The sequence below is a fragment of the Chelonia mydas genome, chromosome 8 (genome assembly GCF_015237465.2).
Source record: "Chelonia mydas isolate rCheMyd1 chromosome 8, rCheMyd1.pri.v2, whole genome shotgun sequence".
In the NCBI taxonomy this organism is placed as follows: domain Eukaryota; kingdom Metazoa; phylum Chordata; order Testudines; family Cheloniidae; genus Chelonia; species Chelonia mydas.
Window position 1 is genome coordinate 37,268,791 of NC_057854.1, and position 23,848 is coordinate 37,292,638.

The 23,848-nt window shown below is 42.1% G+C and overlaps 2 protein-coding genes and 1 pseudogene across 6 annotated transcripts in view; all 3 read left to right on the forward strand.

The window, feature by feature from the left end:
* The window catches only part of LOC102945718 (protocadherin beta-16), a 36,389-nt gene extending 26,813 nt beyond the window's left edge, over positions 1 to 9,576 (forward strand). Inside the window, exons 1-2 of one of the 5 annotated variants that reach the window (XM_037906819.2) lie at positions 1,994 to 4,675; positions 8,249 to 9,538. In XM_037906819.2, the coding sequence (XP_037762747.1) occupies positions 2,201 to 4,675; positions 8,249 to 8,368 (2,595 nt within the window). In that variant the 5' untranslated portion in view covers positions 1,994 to 2,200 and the 3' untranslated portion in view covers positions 8,369 to 9,538. Of the gene's footprint in view, positions 1 to 1,993; positions 4,676 to 8,248 lie in introns of those variants that run through there. The other 4 variants (XM_037906818.2, XM_037906822.2, XM_037906820.2 and 1 more) reach the window with 4 other exon arrangements.
* Positions 9,577 to 11,970: 2,394 nt separating this feature from the next.
* On the forward strand, positions 11,971 to 13,818 carry LOC114018231 (annotated as a pseudogene).
* A 2,326-nt stretch (positions 13,819 to 16,144) lies between these two features.
* On the forward strand, positions 16,145 to 20,396 carry LOC102935590 (protocadherin beta-1). The gene has a single exon (XM_027822681.3). The coding sequence runs from the start codon at positions 16,409 to 16,411 to the stop codon at positions 18,860 to 18,862; it is 2,454 nt and encodes an 817-aa protein (XP_027678482.1). The 5' UTR covers positions 16,145 to 16,408; the 3' UTR covers positions 18,863 to 20,396.
* Positions 20,397 to 23,848: the final 3,452 nt, after the last annotated feature.

Genomic DNA, 23,848 nt, shown 5'->3' on the forward strand with positions numbered 1-23,848 from the left:
TAAAACATGAGTAAAATATAATAAAATTGTCGTGAAACATTTTTCAGGTTTTACTATGGGTCCATACAGCACACCTTTGCCCTCTTGGTCTCACCCCTGGTAGGCCTTAACCGCCCTGTAAATTTGTTTCCCTCCCCCACCCCCCATTCAGTTCCTGGGGAAAACGCTGATTAAGGAAAATGTAAACTTCACCTTATTTGTCCATCAAACCCTTTGCAATATGAGCAGCCAGCAGTGGCCGCGGTCTTGATGAAGGGGGTACTTATAGAAGGAAGAGGCAATGTTTATTGATATTCTATAAAATGAACATCATTTACAGCTTCTGGAGTTTAGGAATCCATAGCAATCAATACAGATGTGAAAGACCCCTATTATATGCATATATAAGAATGGCCATACTGCATCAGACCAAAGGTCCCTCTAGCCCAGTATCCTGTCTTCCGACAGTGGCCAATGCCGGTGCCCCAGAGGGAATGAACAGAACAGGTAATCATCCAGTGATCCATCCCCTGTCACTCATTCCCAGCTTCTGGCAAACAGAGGTTAGGGACACCAACCATGCTCATCCGAGCTAATAGTCATTGATGGACCTATCCTCCATGAACTTATCTAGTTCCTTTTTTTAAAGCTGTTCTGGTCTTGGCCTTCACAACATTCCCAGGCAAAGAGTTCCACAGGTTGACTGTGTGCTGTGTGAAGAATTTGAAGAAATACTTCCTTTTGCTTGTTTTAAACCTGCTGCCTGTTAATTTCATTTGTGCCCCATAGTTCTTGTGTTATGAGAAGTGGTAAATAACACCTCCTTATTTGTTTTCTCCACACCAGTCATGATATTATAGACCTCAGTCATATCCCCCCTTATTTGTCTCTTTTCCAAGTTGAAAAGTCCCAGTCTTATTAATCTTTCCTCTGATATAGTGATATAGTGGCAGCTGATGGAATCAATAGGATTTTTAGAGGCAGCAAGTAATTGTCCAAGTTATTTGATTAAAATGATAATGCCCCCTTCATTTTATGCCCTCTTCAGAACAGGACCTCTCCCATTTAATGACCTAGTTCGCAGAGCAAGGAAGGCAAATTAGTGGCTGTTGATTGAGATTCTGGTCAAATTCTTGTATTTCCTACCAACTGCTGAAGGCTGCTGATGCAGATCTATTCACTGTCGGACTCCAAAATGGGGGAAAGAAACCACGATCTCATTTACAGAGCGTGACTCCTTTATGCAAAAGCTAAGTATTATTGAAGACAATGGACACCTCCCCAATCCGCTGCTGCGATGCTAAATATACTGCTAGTGGAGGATTTTCAGATGCACATATGCAATCCAGTGACATAACTACGCAAGAGGAATGTGGTGGGATATTAAATATATACATTACTTCTCTATGGCTTCAGTTTCATTTTTCTTGTTTCTGTTATGGCCTGTATTGCCATAAAATATATAAGATAAAAAAATCAGGAGAAAGATACGTTTGCTTCTTCCAGTTGTCATGGGAGACCCATTGTGTCGAATAATACTGTAGCTCCCAAGACGAGATCCCTTTCCCACAATTACCTATATGATGCATGCTTAATCACTGGGTCGATCCTAGATTTACTCTAGGACAACGTAATAGAAAAGGGAATAATAGATTTAGGAATTCCCAAAATATTGTAACTTTGTAGACGAAAGAGACGCAATGGGACATGTGATCAACTTGCAGTAACTTGTTTACTTAGCTAGCTGTGAAGAATAAAAGTATTGCCATGTGAGAGAAGGAAGTGTGGTGTGCAAGGATCACAATTCAATTAACTATTATATTATTTTGCCACTATGTATCTCCTCTAATGGGTAATAATCTGCCTTAATATTTCAGAGTTTTCACTGTGAAATGTTATAACCACAATATGTATTTAAGAGAGAAATCTTTGCTGTGCAGTTAATAACTGCACATAGTAAGTTTAAAATGTAAACATCATAGCATGTCTTATTTTAGCTGAGCCACAAGGTGGCGATATTAGCAAAGACGGTGCTGAAAATGCAGCTTTTCGGACTCCGTTAGTCCTCAGTGGAAGCTGCATTCAGACTTCTGAATCCAGACGACAACGGCTCTGCGCCGGGAACGGGTGACAAAGGATTACAGGGAAAGGGCGGATGGAATAATTACAAATAAAGTCAATATTGGAGGACAAATCGTTTACTTTCTAGCACAACATATGAATGGCTGCTGCAGCTTTGCAGAGAGGCCTGTGTTTCAGATCTGACCCGGGAAAGGCTGGCGGAATGGAGACTCGCTCCAGGAAAAGGCAAGTTGTGTCTTTCTTTCTATGTTTGTGTGTGTCCCTGGTGGCGTGTGAGACGATCCGCTATTCTGTGCGTGAAGAGAAGAAAAGCGGGTCCCTAGTTGCTAATATTGCAAAGGATTTGAAACTGGATGTAGAGAAATTGTCTGGTCGCAGTCCCCGGCTGATTTCTAAAAGCACCAAGCAATATTTTGAGCTGAACACAGGATCCGGGGATGTAATAATAAAGGAGAAAATAGACCGTGAGGATCTGTGTGGACAGAGTGACCCGTGTTTGCTGCAATTCGAAATTGTGTTGGAAAATCCACTGCAGCTGTACCGAATGGAAGTGCAGATAGATGATGTGAATGACAATAACCCTAAATTCTCTAAAAATGAATTCGTTTTAAAAATACCTGAACAGATACCCATAAACACCCGCTTCCCCTTGGAAAGGGCCCAAGATTCAGACATAGGAACAAACAGCATCCAGAGCTACGCAATCAGCGCTAATGAGCACTTCAGCCTGGATGTGCAAACCCGGGGAGACGGCAGTAAATACGCGGAGCTGGTGTTAGAGAAACAATTAGATCGGGAGGAGCAGGCGCAGTTGATGCTGATTCTCACAGCTGCCGATGGGGGCCTTCCCCAGAGAACCGGCACAGCCCAAATACGCGTTAATGTGCTTGATACCAACGATAACTTCCCCCAGTTTAGTCAGTCAGTGTACAAGGTGCAGTTGATGGAAAATAGTCCTCAGGACACCTTGGTCACTGAGGTTGAAGCTAGTGATTTGGATCAAGGTCCAAATGCAGAAATCACCTTTTCATTCGGGCAGGTCCCCGAGCGAGTCCTCAAGTTATTTCAGCTAAATCAGTTCACTGGCGAAATCACTGTTTTGGGGATAATTGATTTTGAAGACGCAGCAATGTATGAAGTAGAAGTTCAGGCCACGGATGGCGGGGGGTTTTCTTCGCGCTGCAAAGTCCTGGTGCAGATCGAAGACATGAATGACAACGCCCCGGAAGTGACGCTGACGTCCCTCACCAGCACCATACCCGAGGACTCCTCCCCTGAGACAGTGGTGGCCCTGTTCAGTGTGAGAGACCGAGACTCCGGGGACAATGGCAGAACGGTCTGCTCCATTCAGGACAATGTCCCTTTTGCTTTAAAATCGACTCTGAAGAATTATTACGAGCTTGTTACACAAAAGCCCCTGGACCGAGAGAAAGTGCCTGAGTATAACATAAGCATCACAGCCACAGACCGGGGGACTCCGAGGCTCACCTCAGTGAGGATCGTCCGTGTTCAGCTATCGGATATTAATGACAACCCCCCTGTATTTAATGAAAGTTCGTACGTCATGTACCTGAAGGAGAACAACCACCCGGGCCTGTTGATTGGAACTGTCCATGCTGCTGACCTGGACACAGAGCAGAATGCCAAAGTGACATATTCGGCATTGCCTGGCAACATCGGTGACCTCCCCTTCTCCTCCTCCATCTCCATAAACTCCGAAAACGGGAATGTGTACGCTCTGCAGTCTCTGGATTATGAGCAAACGAGGGATTTCCAGGTTACAGTGAGAGCTGCAGATGGCGGGTCCCCCCCACTGAGCTCTGAAGTCATTGTCCGAGTTGTGATAATTGATGAAAATGACAATGCGCCCTTCATTTTATACCCTCTACAGAACAGCAGCTCCCCCGCTAATGACCTGGTTCCCAGATCGGCAGAGGCGGGTTACCTGGTGACGAAGGTGGTGGCTGTGGATGGAGATTCCGGTCAGAATTCCTGGCTTTCCTACCAGCTGCTCAAGGCCACAGACCCAGGTCTCTTCGCTGTGGGTCTCCAAACCGGGGAAGTAAAAACCAGCAGGCCTATAACGAGCCCAGACTCTGTTAAACAGAAACTTATCGTCCTGGTTAGAGACAACGGAGAGCCGCCCAGATCCACCACCTCGACGCTTAATGTGCTTCTGGTGGATGGGTTTTCAGACGCCTACATGCAGTTACTGGATGTACCACAAGAGGAGGAGGAGCAGGACACATTAACCCTGTATTTAGTCATTTCTTTGTCTTTCATTTCATTCCTTTTTCTGGTTTCTGTGGTAACAATTATCGCCATCCGGCTATACAAGACAAGGCAGTGCCGAGAGCGGTATGTTCCATCGTCCAGGAACTTTTATTGTGAGCCCAACTTCCCCACAAATCCTGCGGACAGGAGTGTCACTGGGACTCTGCCTCAATCTTATTGTTATGAGGTTTGCTTGACAACTGGGTCTGGCACAAGCGAATTTAAATTTCTCAGGCCGCTGGTACCGTCCCTACCAGCTGACCCCAGCGCTGCAGACGGGTCTATTCTTGACTCTCAGATTAACTCTCAGCTAAAGAAGGAGAAAGAATCTCTGAGAGAGGTGAGTGCCTATTTCACTCCATTTGCATCAATACCTTGCTTGAATATGTTTGTTTCTGCTGCTATGAAAATCAGTTAACTGGAACATTTAGAAATATTGAGAAATATTTCATTTTCTAGGGAGCTTTTCTGTTTATTGTCCAACGTATTTTTGCAATGTTAGTATGTGCGGGCTAATATAATTGCACAGTAACGCTCTAAAAGAGAGTTTGCCAGACTGGTTCTGATCTTTTTGCGTTCTGTGTGTTCTCTACCAAGAAAGATTGAAACTTGTCAAAAGAATTATTTGGATGTTAATTATCAAGGGCTCATTAACATCAGAATTATCTGACCCTTGTGCAATATTCCTAAGGGGACGCCCTGAAGTCTAAAATTTTACAAGGAAATTGAGGCGGAACTTGCTTTTTTAGCAGTGTTTTTGCTGAGATGTGGATTTTAGGACTAATGCCTCAATATGTAATGAAGGAGATCGGGGAAACAAAGTAAAATAGAAGTATCTAAGGAAAATGTATCCTCCCACAATATGTAAACTACACCTTTGTTTTCCATCAAACCCTTTGCTATGTGAGCAGCAAGCAATGGCAGAGGTTTCAATGAGGGGGATATTTATTGAAGGAATGGGCAATGATGGCTTAAATCCTGTAACATCATCACCAGTTCGAGCTTCATGAGCTTTTGTACCCATGACAATCAACGTGGATGTTATAAGCCAGTATTATATGCACACTGCTGATGTAGCTGCACTTAGTGGTACTAGCAGGATTTTTATAGGCAGCAAGTGTTCGGGAAATGGGTGAAGAACGGAACAGAGTCCAGAATCCCAGGAGAAGCAATTATCTAGAACAACTAAGGAAATTCACTGTGTACAAGTAAAAAGAAAAGGAGTACTTGTGGCACCTTAGAGACTAACCAATTTATTTGAGCATGAGCTTTCGTGAGCTACAGCTCACTTCATCGGATGCATGCACGAAAGCTCATGCTCAAATAAATTGGTTAGTCTCTAAGGTGCCACAAGTACTCCTTTTCTTTTTGCGAATACAGACTAACACGGCTGTTACTCTGAAACCTGTGTACAAGTAATGTCCGATGGATGTGGATGTGTAGAAACACCGCTGGCTAGTACCTTGTCTAACAATGCTGAAAATACAGGGTCCGGTCCTCAGCTGAGGAAAAATTCCGACAGGCGCAACTGAGGATGGGGGGGGAGGCGTAATTCAATATAAAGCAGCCGGGCTTGGTACCACTTAGCTCTCTGTTTTTGTGTTGAATGGACGGAAGTGTATAGCCCGTGGGAAGTAATAATAGTATAACTGCTTTGCATTATGAGATTGAATGTGTTTAATGATTGTAGGAGGCCGTATCCAAGCGCATTCTCCTGACGTTACACTTGTTGGTGGATAATATTTATGTCCTCTTTGGGGTGAACTGTGGCATTGACTCATATTGTACTGTCCCTGAGGCAAAACCCACAGGAAGAGAGGTCCCGGAAGATTCCACTTTCTGGAGTTTGCTACCGATCTTACCCTCAGGTGGAGGGCTGTATTAAGGGAGAAAAGGAAGGTATACAAAGAATACAAGGAGTGTGGATCGATAGGGGAAATAAATCTGACTTCTCAGAGGGGATGTTCCCCATGTTCTTCTCTGGCTCTCCACACTCTGTAGCAGCCCCCTCCTCCCCTTTCTCTGCTTTCTCCATGGACAGAGGAAACCCAGAAGCCAAATCTGATGGAATCGTTACCTCCCGCTGGTCTTGCTTGAAGTATTTCTGCTGGTTTGGGAGGGGAGCAGGCATTAGAATTAGCTGTAAAAATGGGGGAACGTGAGGCGAAACTTAATACCCCTTATTTTACGCACAGTGGCCAAATTCCATCATTTTCTGCTCGCTTTCACCAGAACAAAGGTGAAGGAGCATCTAACCTTTAGTAAGTACAAAGAAAGAAGCTCAAGAATAAGTGTTGCCTTAATTCTGGCTCTTCATTTTCCAGATAATGGATACAACTAAAATGAGGTTTTATGGGCCCGGTGTTTGCAAAGAGTTTACAGATTTTTTTCCCCTCCAAAGAGAGAGAGAGAGGGAGAAAGAGAGAGAGAGTTACAATAATCAAGCAGTGTTTCAGATAGAGTTTGTCATTCAAGAATAATTTTGTGACACCGGTCCTAACAAATATCTTGAATCTAGGAACTTGCGGTTGTTGTGTTATTAGTAATGGCTAATTGGTGACTTATTATTACTATACGTTAATATGTGTATAGATTTTTTAAAAACCTATAAACTACGGAGTCTTTTTTCTCTGTAAAAATGACATTGAGGTTTTAGATATCTTAATCTACTGCCAAGAATCCTGAATTAATTAAAACAGAGATCTCTGAAAGTAAAATGTACTCCCAGAGACATTTTTGTATAAATGATCATTTCTAATTATTATCTAAAGATAACCTGGAGTTCAACATAATTAATGAATTCTTGGATTATAGTAATTTCTGTTGGGAGAACAGTCTGGATTTGGATACCTAAGATAGAATGGCAAAGTGCTCCAAAAGAAAACCCGCACTTCCCCTTCAGGAGATGTAAACAGCAAATACAAAACTGATATTAAAGACATCAATATACCAGCTGGTGTAAATCGACATAGCGCCGCGGAAGTAAATGGTGGTGGAGGAGGGGCAATTGGTAGCATCTGAGCATCTATCACTTGGACAGCCCTGATCATGGAAAAAATCAGCGTTTATGCTGGCACTTTGTCGGGGCTATGCAGCGTTCCTACAGAAAGTATTAATCAACAGTTAATTAGTTGCTATCAAAATAAGTTATTCTTAACTCTTACAAATCTATTTTAAAAAATTAAGACGATCTACTTGGTTATTATTACTGCTAATGATCCTGGCCACACATTTTTAAATTGACTCATGATTTTTGAAGCCTACCTTTTTGATGCCCAGCATTAGACACTCATGCCCTGATTTTTCAAAGTCATGGAGTACCCATCGCTCCAACTGAGTTCTGTGGGAGTTCTGGGTACTAAACAGTTCTGAAAACTAGGCCCAAGATGTCTGGAATTGGGCACACACAACCAATGACCACATTTGAACATTTTGGCTTAAACAAACAGCAAGATAATGATCTTTTTGAATCAGCCACCTAAATTACCATAAAGCTTTTCCAGATTTGTAATTGTAAACACCTCACAGGGGATGTAAGATGTTCCGGACAGTTTTTGAAAGACAGAAATACAAATAGAAATACAACGAAGTGGATATCGCTGTATTTGGCTTATCAAATTAAATTTACTTCTCAATTTTCACACTGTAAAATTTCCCTCCGAGTATAGATACACAGTGCCCTATTTGAGGGTTTCATTAAACATGAGCATTTATATTATAGGATGTAGGTACAGGCCAGATCCTGCTCCCATTGAAATCAATGGCAAAACTTCCATTGACTTCAAATAGAACGATATCCCAGCCACAGCTCTGTAAGATGAAGCCCTGATTGCATGTCCCCCCGGTGCACACCAATGCCTGCGTTCTTCGTAACAGCCGATAATGACGCCACATCATTTTATATTGTTTGCAGGGCAGAGCTTCTGTCTCTGAAGACTCCATATCCAGATCTTCAGGCGCAGGCTGTATTGTTAACAAGGTGATAGGGATAAATGAGAACAGTAGTCAAAACGGTTGGCTTTCCTACCAATAGATAAGAACAACCAGCTCTGCTTTGTTCAACTATCAGACATCATAAAGGAGCAATGAGAATCAAGAGGCTTATCGCCCTCCAAGAAACTTTCAAGAAGGTACAGGCCCTTTCTGTAAGAGAGCAAGGATATGTATTTCTATATTATGTAATTCTTTATTCCTGGTTTTTCACGTAGACCTTTGCGTTTATGGTATGACTATTGAAGAAGAGAAGGAGCTCCTATAGCATGCTTGCTTTGCAGATTCCACCTAGCCCTTAGTGTATTATTTTTAGAGCTTAACAACGTCTACTTTATCTAGATATAAAGGAAATATAATAAGTCAAACCTAAGCTTTAACAGTAATTTATCATAAACCACCTTCCCTATGATTCTCCCTTATGGAGATGATTATGTAATAGTGTGTTGATTTTCTGAAACCTCTTTTCAATGTACAAGTTTAATGTTCAATGAAAATTAAGAATCAATTTCACTTACAAAGTAATTATGTATTAACAAATAGAAGCTCGTTAAATTAAAGCTGCTTGGTCGCAATGTACATTGCATATTTAGTCGGGAGGTTGAGCTTTGTGTATATTGTAAAATGTGTATTTTCAAAATTGTAGTCTTTTTTGTCTAACCATATGAAACTGAAACTAATAGTTATAACTCATTTTGAGATCCTTGGTTAAAAGATACTGTAGAAGTGACGAGTAATATTGCATTAGTAGAACGTTAGTAAAATAGGTTAAAAGTGATACAGTAAACTTTAAACACTTTGTAGTGTGTAATGAGTTAAGATAAATCTCTTTCCTTCTGTCTTCCTTTAATTTCATTACCGAATATTATATTTCAGATAAATGGAACATGGTGTAATTTTCCACGTTGTTTACAAGATTTTCAAAATCGAGTTTCTGGTGACCATAACACTAATAAAAACAATTTTTAAAAGGGCTTTAGATTGACTTTTTTATCCGTTGATTCTAACGATTGGTAGCTGTGCTGCCAGATCAGGTTCTGTGAAGGAAAGTCATCAGGGGACATGTTCTTAAAGCACCGATTTATAATGACATGTTCTGGGGTTTGGTGGATGGACTGTCCCTCCAGAACGTGAGGGCTTGTGGACCGTGTATGCAGGAAGGATGGCTATGAAATCTGATCCCACTGCTGGCAGGAAGAGAGTGTGGGAAAGTACAGACCTGTTTAAACATGCCCTCTTTTACATGAATGAGTCGCTCCCAGGCAGCAGAGGAAATGCAGCTCCCATTGAAGTCAGGCAAACATTGGTTCCGTCTACAAATCTTCATTAGGTGGGAGAAGTCGGGGAAATTTCTTCTAACATTTAATTAAAACATAAAAGGAATGAAAAATGTATCAGACAAATGAATACCTGGGCCAATGTTTTTAAAAACTGGAGTTAAAAGGTGGGTTCTTAAATCCCCATACTGACACCTAAATAATGACCTAATTTTCCAAAGTGCTGAGCGTCCAGCACTTTCCATCGAAATCAGTGTCATTGAGCCTGTTCAGCACTTTGAAACACTAGACCAATCTTTTGCCTAAATATGGTTTAAGAACCATCACTTCTGAAAATCTTGAACCCCTTTACAAAAGTGGACTGCAAGAGACCCTCCCCTTTTCCAGTGCCGAACTTCAAATATGAGGGGAGGAGAATTTATTTATTTACTTACTTATTTGCCTCTGCACTCAATAGATCTGTCATATTTTAGGGAGAATCCAGTACCTATAAACTATTAGCTGGGTATTCCCAGGGTCCAAGGACATTTAACCTATTTGTCACTATTTCTACTACTGTGGGTGGCCTCTGGCAGTGTTTTAGTGCAGAGTTCCTTTTTGGGCATATAGCAGAAGTTTGTCGTCTTAAAATTATTAATTATTATAACAACCACTTCTAACTGGTAGAGCAGTCAGCAACTTCTCCCAATAACTTACCAAAGCTCTAGACATAGGATTCCTTCCTTATTGTGCGCCTCCATTCAAACCTAGATGTAATTTTCACCCTTGACATCATCTACGGTGTTTGCGCTCTTTCTGCTTTCCCATTTCTTTCTTGGAACCTATGCTGCTCAGCTGGTTTTAGATTCCTGGTACTCCTAGTAGTAAATTTCCCAACCATGTATCTTCGCTGAGCATAGGTTCTAGCTGCCTCATTCAGGGATCCCACTTCTAGCTGACGTTCTTCCATATTTTCTGGATTCTTATTATACTTTCCTGTCCTTTATTCAGGAACGTTCAGTCTTTGGGAAGTAGTCATAGCAATTTCCCCATACTTCCTGTTATGACTACAGAATTAGGGTCCGATGGCCCTCCATTGAAGTGAAAGGAATTTCTCCACTGACTTCAGTGGGAGCAGGAATGTATTTACTCAGAACCCTGGAAAATGCTATCAGGTTAGGATTTAACATGAGATACACACATGTAAGGAACCGTGTATTTTCAACATGCTATCACCGATTAAATAGAGCCTAGAAACACAGGACATTATTCATCCGAAGACGGTGAAGTCATTGTTAGACTCTGTCATGACAGAAATAGTCTGAAAAGCTGAGCAACTACAATTGTGACTATCCCAGTATGGAATCATTCTCTGCCTGAGCTCATGGCTGCTTTGTCCCACCATCAGACACCACATATTGGAAGACGGGAGAGAGAATTTTCTCCATTCATTAGCACTTTCCTTTTAAGACAGTTGTTAAATGATTGACATCTGATGGAACAGAAAAAAACTATCAAAATATTACGTTGCCAACATATTTCTAAATTCTGTTAATTTTCCTAAAGGTAATGGAAGCTCCTAACTCAGGGGCGCCATTTCAGATTTTGGTTGGGGGGGGGGGCGGATTTTAACGGCAATTCCAGGGGCTACTTAGGCACCTGAAAACTCCAGTTTTTTGGCAGATAGGAGCACTGTATCTAATTCCTATACAAAAGAAAGAAAATTAAATAAATATTAGACCCACTCAGCTCTAATACTAACATGTTCTGACATCTTGTGGAAAGTAACTTAAGGGATCTGGGACAAAAATTGGGGATTGGTCCTGCTTTGAGCAGGGGGTTGGACTAGATGACCTCCTGAGGTCCCTTCCAACCCTGATATTCTATGTCCCGGTTAGGTTTAAAATGTTTAATGTGGATTTTTAAGAGCAGGTTGGACAAACACCTGTCAGGGATGGTCCAGATAATACTTAGTCCTGCCTTGAGTGCAGGGGACTGGACAAGATGACTTCTCGAGGTCCCTTCCAGTTCTACGATTTTATGATTCTATTATGATAATCTTTAAAATTCGCTTGGATCTGAAAGCAAAGGTGTTGTTTGTTAGGTGGCGCTGTTACCAAAGGTGGCGCCAAAAGAGCGCTACGGAGTAAGTGTATCAAGGCGGTGCTAGGAAGAATCGCCATGACAGGGAGCATCCCCGGGATAAAAGACGAATAGTCCTTCTCTGAAGAAAGATATTTAGGCTTCTATCTAAAACTGAATTGTTTTACCCCGCAGATATACTGTAAATCAAACTATTGCTCCGGTACCGCAGGACCTATTTTTAGGCATCAGAGCTGCTGTACGGAAAGCGCTGTGTCCTAGATCAGACTCGGGAGTGGCTGGCGTGATGGGGAACCACATCAGAAAAAGGCAACTTCTGTCTTTCTTTCTGTATCTTTGCTCGTCCGGAGCGCTGTATGAGGCGATCCGCTATTCCGTGCCTGAAGAACAGGACATCAGGTCCGTAGTTTCTAACGTTGCAAAGGATTTGGAATTGGATGTAGGTAAACTGCTCGCAGGGCCCGGTTGATTTCACAAAGTAGCAAAAAGTATTTTCAACTCATCACCGGCTCGGGGGATGTGATAATAAAGGAGAAAATAGACGGTGAGCATCTGTGTGGACAGACTGACCTGTGTTTACTGCAGTTCGAAATTGTATTGGAAAATCCAGTGCAGTTGCATCGCTTTGAGGTGCAGGTAGAGGATGTGAATGACAATTCCCCTAGTTTCCGAAAGAAAGAATTTATGTTCGAAATTCCAGAACTGACCCAGAAAAACACCCGCTTTCCCCTGGAAAACAAAGGCCATCCAGAACTACACGGTCAGCCCCAATGAACATTTCCGGCTGGATGTGCAAGCTAGGGGAGACGGTAGTAAATATGCTGAACAGGTATTAGAAAAAACATTAGATCGGGAGGAGCAGCCAGAATTTAATTTGATTCTCACAGCTTCTGACTGGCTGGGGGGAGGGGGAGGGGGGCTTCACCAGAGGACTGGCACAGTTCACATACGAGTTATTGTTCTGGGTATCAGTGATAACACCCCTGGCTTTAGTCAGTTCCTGTACAAAGTGCATGTATTTGAAAATGTTCCTAAATATCAAGTAATTTGCAAACTATCTGCTACAGAGGTGGACGAAGGAACAAACAGCCAGATAACATATTCTTTCAACACATTTTTGCAATAGATTCTGTGACAGGAGAAATAAAAGTGGCAGGTGAGGTGGATTTCGAAGAGGACCAGACTCATGAGATGGAAATCAGAGCTCAGGATGGAGGGGGTCTGCCTGCACACGGCAGAGTCCTCGTGGAGGTTGTGGATGTGAATGACAATCACCCAGAAATGACAATAATGTAACGTCTCTGAACAGCCCGATACCCGAAGACTCCCCGCCTGAGACGGTGGTGGCGCTTTTCAGTGTAAGAGACCGAGACTTGAGAGATAATGGGAGAACTGCCTGCTCCATCCAATCAGATGGGCGGAGGCGGAGGCGGGTTACTTGGTGACGAAGGTGGTGGCTGTGGATGGGAATTCTGGTCAGAATTCTTGGCTTTCCTACCAGCTGCTCAAGGTCACAGACCCAGGCCTGTTCAGTGTGTGATCTCAAAATAGAGAGGTAAGAACCACAAGGATAATAACAGCCGGAGATACGATGAAGCAAAAACTTATTGTGCTTGTCGGAGACAACGGAGAATCGCCACTTTCCTCATCAGCAACACTAAATATACTTCTAGTGGATGGATTTTCAGATGGTTATATACAATCTGTTGATGCAGCAAAAGAAGCGGAAGATGAGCAGAGAAGCACGTTGACTATGTATTTAGTAATTTCATTGTCTTTAGTTTCATTTATTTTTCTAGTTTCAGTAATCATTTTTATAATTATTAAGATATACAAGAGAAGAAATTATAGAGACAAATATCTCTGTCCTTCTTGTCATTTTTATGGAGATGGAAATTTCCAGAATACTTTGGTAGATGTAACAGGTAATGAAACTTTTTCCCAAGGTTATGGCTATGAAGTTTGTTTAGTATCTGGATCGGGAACCAGTGAATTCAAATTCCTCAGATCCATTATACCCAGTTTTCCAGAACAGCAATTTAATGGAGAAACGAATTTGGATTTTCCTATGAACCCTACCAACAAAAACGAAACGAAGTCATCTAGTAAAGTAAGGATATTATATTCATTTTGAAAGCAAAAATATTGATTTTTTCCATCAGCTACTTGCGTCTTTAATGTACAGGAATTATTAAGTGAATTTGAAAATGCTTAAACCTTTTACATAGATATTCTTAATTTTCTATAGCTATGTTATTTACTGATCATTTACAATAAAAAAATTTTCTTTTCCCTGTGTTAATTAACATAGGTGCCTGTAAAGAAAATTCCTTGATGTTTTAGTTTTTGTAATTTTGAAGAATATTGGTAAATGATAATGTCTGTGTATGATTCTCTTAGAATTTATAAAAGTATATATTTTAATATGTTAATATTGTTAATTATGGACTGTTTGTGTCCTCAGCTAGTAAAGCACAAAGCAGGATCCCTAAAAGGGAGAAAGGAATAGAACATATGTAATGTATGGACACTTTGTGAAAAATTGAAATAGTTTCATCTCTAAATATGGGTACAGTAAAATGTGTGGAGACAAATTCATTCCTACCTGATGTCCATGGAGTCACAGCAGGTATGAACTTGACCTGTAAGTGATCATCCAGTTACATAATATCTGTCCAGATGTTGGTAAAGGTTCTATGTCTACTTTATGAATAATAGAATTTTATTTAGAAGGAGAAAAGTTTCGGAAGCCAAGCAGATACCCCTTAAAATACATGTTAGCACATGAAACTGCTAATACAGGGCTATAATTCATAGCCCGCAGGGGTCCAGTTGGCAGAAAAGGAGATGATATTCTTCTGAGCGTCACCTATAAAAATAAACTGCAAGCATGTGGGTCACCAGAATGTGACACGGTAGATTGTGCAGTTCAAAATATGGTCGTGCATGGCCTCTCACCTCCACTGGGCCTCCGGAATTTGGATACTCTTCAGTGGACATGAATGTGCCCATGGACTGTCACTATGCTATGGTTCTTGCACATGGCTCCTAGTCACTTCGGGACAAGGGGGAAGGCACTTGTGGCACCAAACTGAGATGTCACTCACAGTAAATTGAGTAGATCTATGATCTTCTCCTTTATACTCCGAAGAAGGAAATATTTTAAAAGGCCGACATTTGAGTTGTCATTGGGTATCTGTGCGCTAACTCTTCAATTAGATGAATGAGGCAGTTCACAACACCCTCACATCTATTATTTCAGCTTCTCTTCAGACTTGCATAGACATCTCTGTATCTGTTACACTGAGTTCATATATTTTAGGTTTTCTTTGAAACTATAACTGCTAGAGATTTGCTGATTGTTAAAGGAAATCTGAGATTCTGAAGAACAAGATAGCAGCCTGAGAAAGATACCGCTATGCCTTGAAGCTACGTATGGGTCCCATCCCAACTTTGTAATGAATGGGGAAGTGATTATTTGTTCTAGAAAAAAGAAAAGGAGTACTTGTGGCACCTTAGAGACTAACAAATTTATTTGAGCATAAGCTTTCGTGAGCTACAGCTCACTCCATCGGATGCGATGAAGTGAGCTGTAGCTCACGAAAGCTTATGCTCAGATAAATTTGTTAGTCTCTAAAGTGCCACAAGTACTCCTTTTCTTTTTGCGAATACAGACGAACACGGCTGCTACTCTGATATTTGTTCTAGAGCCATTTCAAGGGATCTCCCTGATGGATAGGCTGCTTCTGCCGTATCAGTCGAGGTATTACAAAGCAGACACAAATACTAACCCCAGCAAATGCAGAGCCGTGGGCCTGGCTTAAGAAGTGTATAACTATCTATCCCGAATTGAATTTAGATTCTAGGAAAATATAGAAAATATTTAGATAAAGGAAAACTGTCCACAGGATGAAGTAGCGATTTCAGATAAAATTCCTAACTAATATTAGGAGTTTAGATCTAAGCATGTACTTTTTAAAAAGATGAGTCGTTCAAATACATAATGGAACGCATTTGGCATCGTACAGGTCAATATCTGGGAATGGCTAAGGGAAGTTTCTTAGGCGTATTGGACCAAATTTATTCCAGCTGTAATCTCATTGAGGTCAATGGAGTTATACAAGGGATAAATCTATAACGAAAACAAAAAGTGTATATTTTATTTCCTTCATTTACCCCTCCCACTTGAAATCAATATGGCGGAGAAAGTACCTCAAAGAGAAACGTTCAAATTAATCGCTTTTTACAATAAATCATGCTGAAATCGAGCCTCTGGTTAATCTTTTTAATATCATAAGGCTACTCGTATTTACTTGTTTCAAACTGGACATTATTCTATTTCAGTTTTCATTAAATATTTTATTGCTGTTATGTTTGCAAAAGGTTTTGACGATATGAAATGTAAAACTATAAACCGTTTTACATTGAAAAATATCTCAGTAATTTTTAATGCAGACGCCTGGTGCCGCTGCTCACCACAAAGGCGAAGAAAAAACTGAGGCTCCAGACAACTCCATTACTCGCCGAGAGAGCGTCCCTCCGCGACGCAGGGAAGCAGACCACAATAGTGCGTAGTCCGGAATGTGAACTGCACTGTTCTGAAAGATCTTCAGGTGGAGCCGGGTTTTGGCAAAGATTCTTGCCCGTAAGCGCGACTAAGGGACGCTGACATATATTTAAAGGGAGAACAGGTATCTGTAGAAGAGATTCGGTTACAAGGAAACATGAGGATGAGAAATAGTGAGGAAGGCCTGACAAGGCAGGTTCTGTCTCTGATCCTTTTTCTCTGTGTGCCGGAGGTGACAACTGAAACGCTTCGCTATGCTGTGACTGAAGAAACCGGAAGCGGGTCGTTCGTGGCGAATATTGCAAAGGATTTGGGGCTGGAAGCCGAAAAACTGTCCTCTCGGCAGGCCCGGATTATTTCTGAAGGGGAAAAACAGTATTTTCAGCTAGACCGCAGCACCGGGGATTTGTTTATACAAGAAAAAATAGATCGAGAGGAGCTCTGCGGGCAGATCGACCCCTGCCTGGTACATTTTGAGATATCGCTGCAGAGTCCGCTACAGTCCTACCGAGCTGAGGTAAGCGTTTATGATATCAATGATCATTCCCCGGTGTTCTTAAATAATGAATTTATTTTAAAGATCTCGGAAAGTACTATGCCTGGAAATCGGTTTTTACTGGAGGGTGCCCAGGATTTAGATGTGAGCAACAACAGTCTCCAGCATTACAGCATTAGCTCTAATGACTATTTTCAGATTTATACTCGGGATCGCAGTGACGGCAGAAAGTACGCAGAGCTGGTGCTGGATAAACCCCTGGACCGGGAGGAGAAGTCGGAGATCTGTTTCACACTCACAGCTATCGATGGTGGTTCCCCACCGCTGTCGGGTACAGCCCGAATTCGAGTTATGGTTCTGGATATAAACGACAATAATCCGGTATTTTCTCGGCTTCTTTATAAAGTCCAGATTTTGGAAAATAGACCTGAAGATTATTTGTTAGCTACCGTCTCTGCTACCGATTTAGACGAAGGAATTAATGGGGAAATATCCTATTCTATTATTCAAAATTCAGAGGAAAATCGCCAAACTTTTAAAATAAATCCCCTCACCGGGGAAATTCGACTCAAGCAGCCACTGGATTTTGAAGACAGAGAAAACTATGAGATAGACATACAGGGCATAGATGGAGGGGGCCTGTCTGCACACTGCAAAGTCCTGGTGGAATTGCTGGATATGAATGACAATGCTCCGGAGGTGACCATAACATCCCTCACCAGCCCTATCCCCGAGAACTCCCAGCCGGGGAGAGTGATGGCTCTGTTCAGTGTCAGGGACCGGGACTCCGGCGATAATGGGAAAACGGTCTGCTCCATAGAAGAGGAGCTGCCTTTTACTGTCAGAAAAGTATCAAAAACTTCCTACTCTCTGGTGACTGAAAGATCACTGGATCGTGAGAGACTGTCGGAGTACAGCATAACAATCACTGCTCAGGATTTGGGATCTCCCAGTCTCTCTACTGCAGTGACAATCACAGTGGAAATATCAGATATTAATGACAATTCTCCCGTGTTTAATGAAGCGTCATATACTATGTATACAAGAGAAAACAACGCGCCAGGGATAAAGATTGGTAAAGTCAGTGCTATCGATTCTGACTCAGAGCAGAATGCCAAAGTGACATACTCTCTATTGCCTGCTGAGGTAGGTGGCCTTCCGCTTCTCTCTTATATCTCCATAAACTCGGAAAATGGGAATGTGTACGCTCTGAGATCCATGGATTATGAACAGATAAGAGAGTTCCAGGTCACTGTGAGAGCTGCAGATGGCGGGTCCCCTCCACTGAGCTCTGAAGTCATTATCCGAGTTGTGATAATTGATGAAAATGACAACGCCCCCTTCATTTTATACCCTCTGCAGAACAGCAGCTCCCCCGCTAATGACCTGGTTCCCAGATCGGCGGAGGCGGGTTACCTGGTGACGAAGGTGGTGGCTGTGGATGGGGATTCCGGTCAGAATTCTTGGCTTTCCTATCACTTGTTGAAGGCCACTGACCCAGGTCTCTTCACTGTGGCTTCCCAAAATGGTGAAATAAGGACCACTAGGCCATTAAATGAACGAGACAGCTTCAAGCAGAAACTTTTTATCCTGACTAAAGATAACGGAGAACCATCCCTATCAACTACAGCGACGCTAAATTTTCTTGTGGTGGATGGATTTTCAGACGCATATATGCAGATTTTTGAGGTACCCAACGAAGAAGAGAAGGACAGCACATTGACTACCTATTTAGTGATAGCGCTGGCTATGCTTTCATTCATTTTTTTATTTTCGATAATATTATTTGTAATTATTAAGGGATGTAAAAGGCGAAATTTTAGTGAAAAATATAACTCGGCTTGTGACAATTTTTATGGCGCTAACGGCTCCCCCAGTAATTTAGTAGATGCCAGTGGAACCGGAATCCTATCCCAGCCTTGTCATTATGAAGTCTGTTTGACCAAGGGATCGAGTAACAGCGAGTTTAAGTTTCTCAGACCAATAAACCCTAGTTTTCTTTCTCAGAATTCTGAAATAGACAAGGTCAGAGACAATGATTTTCTTAATAGTTCCCATGCGGGTAGTCAGATAGAATCAATGAGTCAGGACAGCATATCTGCTTGTGTTGATTAATATTTAATTTTCCAAACTTGCTTTGATGCTTGTTAGTAAGAGTTTAACAGAATTTTAAACAATTTGAGTGTACATAGTAATAATGTAGCCGTATGTATCCCTACTATTCAATCTTCACGCCTTTGCCTTGTGCTTTAATTATGAATATTCCTCTTATCATAGAAATCCATTGATGATGATGATTGATAGCGATGTCCTTGTGTGTACAGATATTGTTTTAGATTAGTGATTTTTGGTTAAATTTTCGAGAGCGACAGAAATACCTAAGTATCAGTGTTAGTCTGGATCGTCGGATGCACGAAGTGGGATTCACCCAAGAAAGCTTATGCTCCAATACGTCTGTTAGTCTATAAGGTGCCACAAGACTCTTTGCCAGAAATGCCTAAATCACTTTTGAAAATGGAACTTCGTCCTAAATCACTTTTGAAAATTGAACTTCGACCTAAATCACTTAGTCACTTTTGAAAATTTTACCCTTTGTTGCGAAACTGTAGTATTGTGTGGAATGAAGAACATGTAACTCTCTCAGCTCCACTGAAATCTCAATAAAATTATCCCTCTTTGAACTCTGCTTGATCAGGTTCATGAAATATAGTTAGGAGGTCACTTAGTTCCATGAATTAACATGTAATGCAACATACGTGTAAAATCTTGTCACGTAGAAAAAGTTGAGGCAAAATCCCGACTGATTTCCTTTAGGACCGGAATGTAGGGATCGCTATTAGCTGGAAAGACTTGAAGTGTCATTGCTTAGCTTATCCACCGGCATTGTGGAAGTCATGGAACAACACTGTTCATAGAGTACCTCAGATATAGAATGTATCGTATATATCTGGATCAAAATTTTCCAGATGGGGGCCTAAACACAGGCAAGCAAACGTATATTTAGGCACCCGAATAAAAGTAGCCTTTTTTTTCTGGGCTTCCATTTTCTTCAATGGGAGTTGAAGGAACCTGTAACCTGGAAAGTTAGACCACGCCTCTAAGGTTTAAACACTGATTTTGCAGACCGTTACCCTCGCCTTTAATTTCTCCATTGACGGTTGAGCTCACAACCACATTTGGAAACCCTTACAAATTTCCTCATATTATTTCGGTTAAAAACGAATCTGACCTTTAACATATGTTCTTCGATATGGGTCATACCCCTAACATGTCTATATTCACACCAGAGGTATGACCCTTTCCAGGCTTAGCTGTGGTCTTCACAATTATTCACTTTTTACATGGTTCACCAAACCCTGTGGGACACTTACCCTCCAGATGTCTCTGGCTAATATCATGGTCACTGTCCACTAGCATTTTTAGCACTGAAATGATGGCATATCATCCCAACAGTCATATCTTGTGTGTGTGTTCATCTCTTGGTTAAACTTTGTAGTTGGTTACATCATTATTCACTCAAATTAAACGTCTCTGTGTTAAATTAGCACATATCAGGAATAAGATTAAGCGATTTGAAGTGAAATAGCTGGAGTGTATTGTGACTGCATGTTCTGTTCCCTAAACTCAATAAAATCTATATTTGCCCTGCTTCAAGTTATTAATACCACTACTTCTCGCTCGCTGTTTGTTGCTTAATTATGCCGATGCTTCTACACCATATTTTTAGGGAATTATACATAGTTACCACTACTTCCCTGTTTTTTTATTTTCTCTTTGCTCTGGACCTTTCTTGTTGGGGCTGACTTTCCAACCTGTGTTAATTTTCTGCTCTCCTTTGAACACTCCAATTGATGTTTAATAAAAACAAAACAAAAAACAAAAAACCCCACAATGACCAAAAATGGATATCTGAAGTCTAAGCAGGGCTGAAAACCCTTCCAGATGAAAATCCCGTGAATACTAACAGTATGGCACTTGCTCTATGTGTGTTCACATTATAAAGATGTGGACTGAGACTAAAGTTAATTCCTACTCTAACCAGATAGTTTTCGCTACGATGGCTAAGATCATCCCATTTAATACTCTAATTAGATTGTTCTTCTTACCATAACCACGTTATATTTATTTTTGCTTAATACCCAATGATTGATTTTTCTCCAGTTTATGAAGTTGTACTATGTACTCCAAAGTAGATAGGATTATGCTTAGTTATATATTATTCACACATTTTTTTTTTATTTTTTATTTACTCTTCACTTTTTCCTCCACGTCTTTCTTGAATACTATCTGAACCAGAATGCACTATGTGTAGCTCACTCAAGGAGTACTCCTAGCCTGATAGTGAGCTATAAATAATTCTCTTGTGTATTTGATTATTTAAAGCGAGTCGTGACTCCCGATGGGCCACATACCTGTAGTTTATCTATAGGAATATGGAGTGGAACTCTATTAGGCACCAGATTCAATAGACTGACCATAGTGCATTAACCTGATCCCTGCTACCCTGACTTCACACGACCATTCCTTCCATGGACTTTAAAGGGCCTGGTGGAGGCTGTGTTGAGGACCCAGAGCACATGTGGATGTCATTGCTCAGCAGCACTGCGTCATTCACACAGGAAAGTGGACAATGAGATAAATGCTTCTTCAGTGGTGGCAAAGTATCACATTGTTTTCACTGAGTGTATTAGACGTTCTAATAATAATGCTGTAATCTGATAAATGTATGGCGGGGAAAAACTTTAGGCAACAAAAACAAAGGTCATTTTAATTAAGGCATTTGTTCTGGTCTTTATAGTACCAAATGGTGACACATTTAGGAAGTGGGGACAGTAAAATGATTACTATAACTTCAGAAACTCATTTATTAAAATCATGTCAAGTGATGCCACTCAGAAAGGTTCAAAGTGTTAATAATAATTGTATCTCCCTTCGTGGAATTTCATTTGAAATCAGTTGGAATACTAGAATCGTAGACATATAGGACTAGAAGGGACCTTGAAAAATCATGAAGGTCAACCCCCTGCACTGTGGCAGGACCAAGTAAACCAAGATCTAGACCAGGGGTGTGCAAACTTTTGGGCCCAAAGGCCACATCAGGGACTAGCAATTGTATGGAGGGCCATGAATGCTCACAAAATTGGGCTTGGGGTGTGGGATCTGGGTTGGGGCTGGGGTTTAGGAGTTTGGGGTGTAGAAGAGTGCTCTGGGCTGGGACCGAGGGGTTCAGAGGGTGGGAGGGGGATCAGGGCTGGGGCAAGGGTGCGGGAAGAGGTTCAGCTTCTGGCTGGGGGTACGGCCTCTGGGATGGGGCTGTGCATGAGGTGTTTGAGGTGCAGGAGGGTGCTCCGGCCTGGGATGGAGGGGTTTGGAGAGCGGGAGGGGGATCGGGGCAGGGGGTTGGGGCATGAGGAGAGGCTCAGGAATGTGGCCTCCGATCCAGTGCCCCCTGGAGTGGGGCTGAGCTATGGATCCAGCGCCCCGGCGGAGCAGGCCACACCACACAGCTCGGCCCCTGACCCAGCTGGAGTACCTGAGTGGGACAGAGCCGGCTGGTGCGGCCCCCAACCCAGCTTCCCAGCCAGAGCACCGGAGTGGGGCCAAGCTGCATGGTGCAGCCCGAACCCGACCCTGTGCCCCGGACGGAGCGGGGTCGCACCAGGCAGCTCGGCCCCCGACCCAGCGTCCGGATGGAGCGCCGGAGCGGGACCGAGCTGAGTAGTGTGGCCCAGACCCAGCACCCCGGCCACAGTGGGGATGAGCCACTTTTGGTGTGGCTTGGGCCAGCTTAAAAGGGCTTGCAGGCCGGATCCAGCCCATGGGCCATAGTTTGCCCACCCCTGACTTAGACCATTCCTGATGAGTGTTTGTCCTTCCTCCAGTGACAGCATTCTACAACCTCCCTTGGAAGTCTATTCAGGCGCATAACTACCCTTGTAGTTTTCCTAATATCTAAACTTAATCTCTCTTGCTACAAATTAAGTCCATTACCTCTTGTCCTATCTTCAGTGGATATGGAGAACAATCGATCACAGTCATCTTTATAAGAACCAATAACATAGTTGAAGACTGTTATCAGGTCCCACCTCAGTTTTCTTTTCTCAACATGCCCAGTTTCTTTAACGTTTCCTCATAGGTCAGGTTTTCTAAACCTTTTATCATATTTGTTTCTCTCCACTGGACTCTCTCCAACTTGTCCACATGGCTCATAAAGTGTGAGGCTTAGAACTGGATGTAATACTCCAGCTGAGATCTCATCAGTACCAAGCAGAGCAGGACAGTTACCTCCCATGTCTTAGATACAACACTCCTGCTATTACACACCATAATGATATTAGGTTTTTTTCCCCAGAAAGGCATCACAGTGTTGACTCATATCCAATTTGTGATCCATGAAAATCTCCAAATCCTTTTCAGCAGTTTTACCACCTAGCCAGTTATTCCCATTTTGCAGTTGGGCCAGGGATAGCGCCCCCATCCAGGGAAGTGAGCTGCAGCCTAACCAAGAATTAACAAAAGCTTCAAAATACATTTTGAATAATTTTTATTGATAAATATATACAGATTTAAGGACAATTTGTGATTTTATTTAAATGTAACAATTCACTCTCTCCAAAAGAAAAGTGCAATGCCAGCAAGTTTGAAGAATGTAATGCAGAATGAGTCTCTTGGTATAGCTAATAGTGCCTCAAGAAGTTGCCTTGTTAACATGGCATTTTACATCCCTACTTTTGTAAGGGCCTTGATGTGGTAACCACTGCTTGGTGAGGCAGTGGCAGGATTGTAGCAATTAAGCCCAAGCTACATGGAGGATGCAGGGGGTGGGAATGGGGCATGCAGCCTGTGCCTTCCCAGCCTTCTCCCCCTTGAGGCAGGCCCCATGCTGGTTCATGAGCGGCTGCCCAGGCCCAAGCCTGCCTGATGCTAGGCCCTCAGCCTGGACCCAGGTAGCGGTGGCAGCGGTGGTGGCTCCAGCTCCAGGATCCCACTGCTGCTTCTTCTTTACTAAAAATAAGGTAAGTTTTTAACAGCTATTAAATTATACATTGTGCAGGAGTGGAAATGACTATTTTGTGATTTGTTCCTCACCTGTCCAAAAAG

Coding starts and splice junctions, on each gene's coding strand:
- LOC102935590 (XM_027822681.3), top strand. CDS start 16,409: ATGAGGATGAGAAATAGTGAGGAAGGCCTGACAAGGCAGGTTCTGTCT.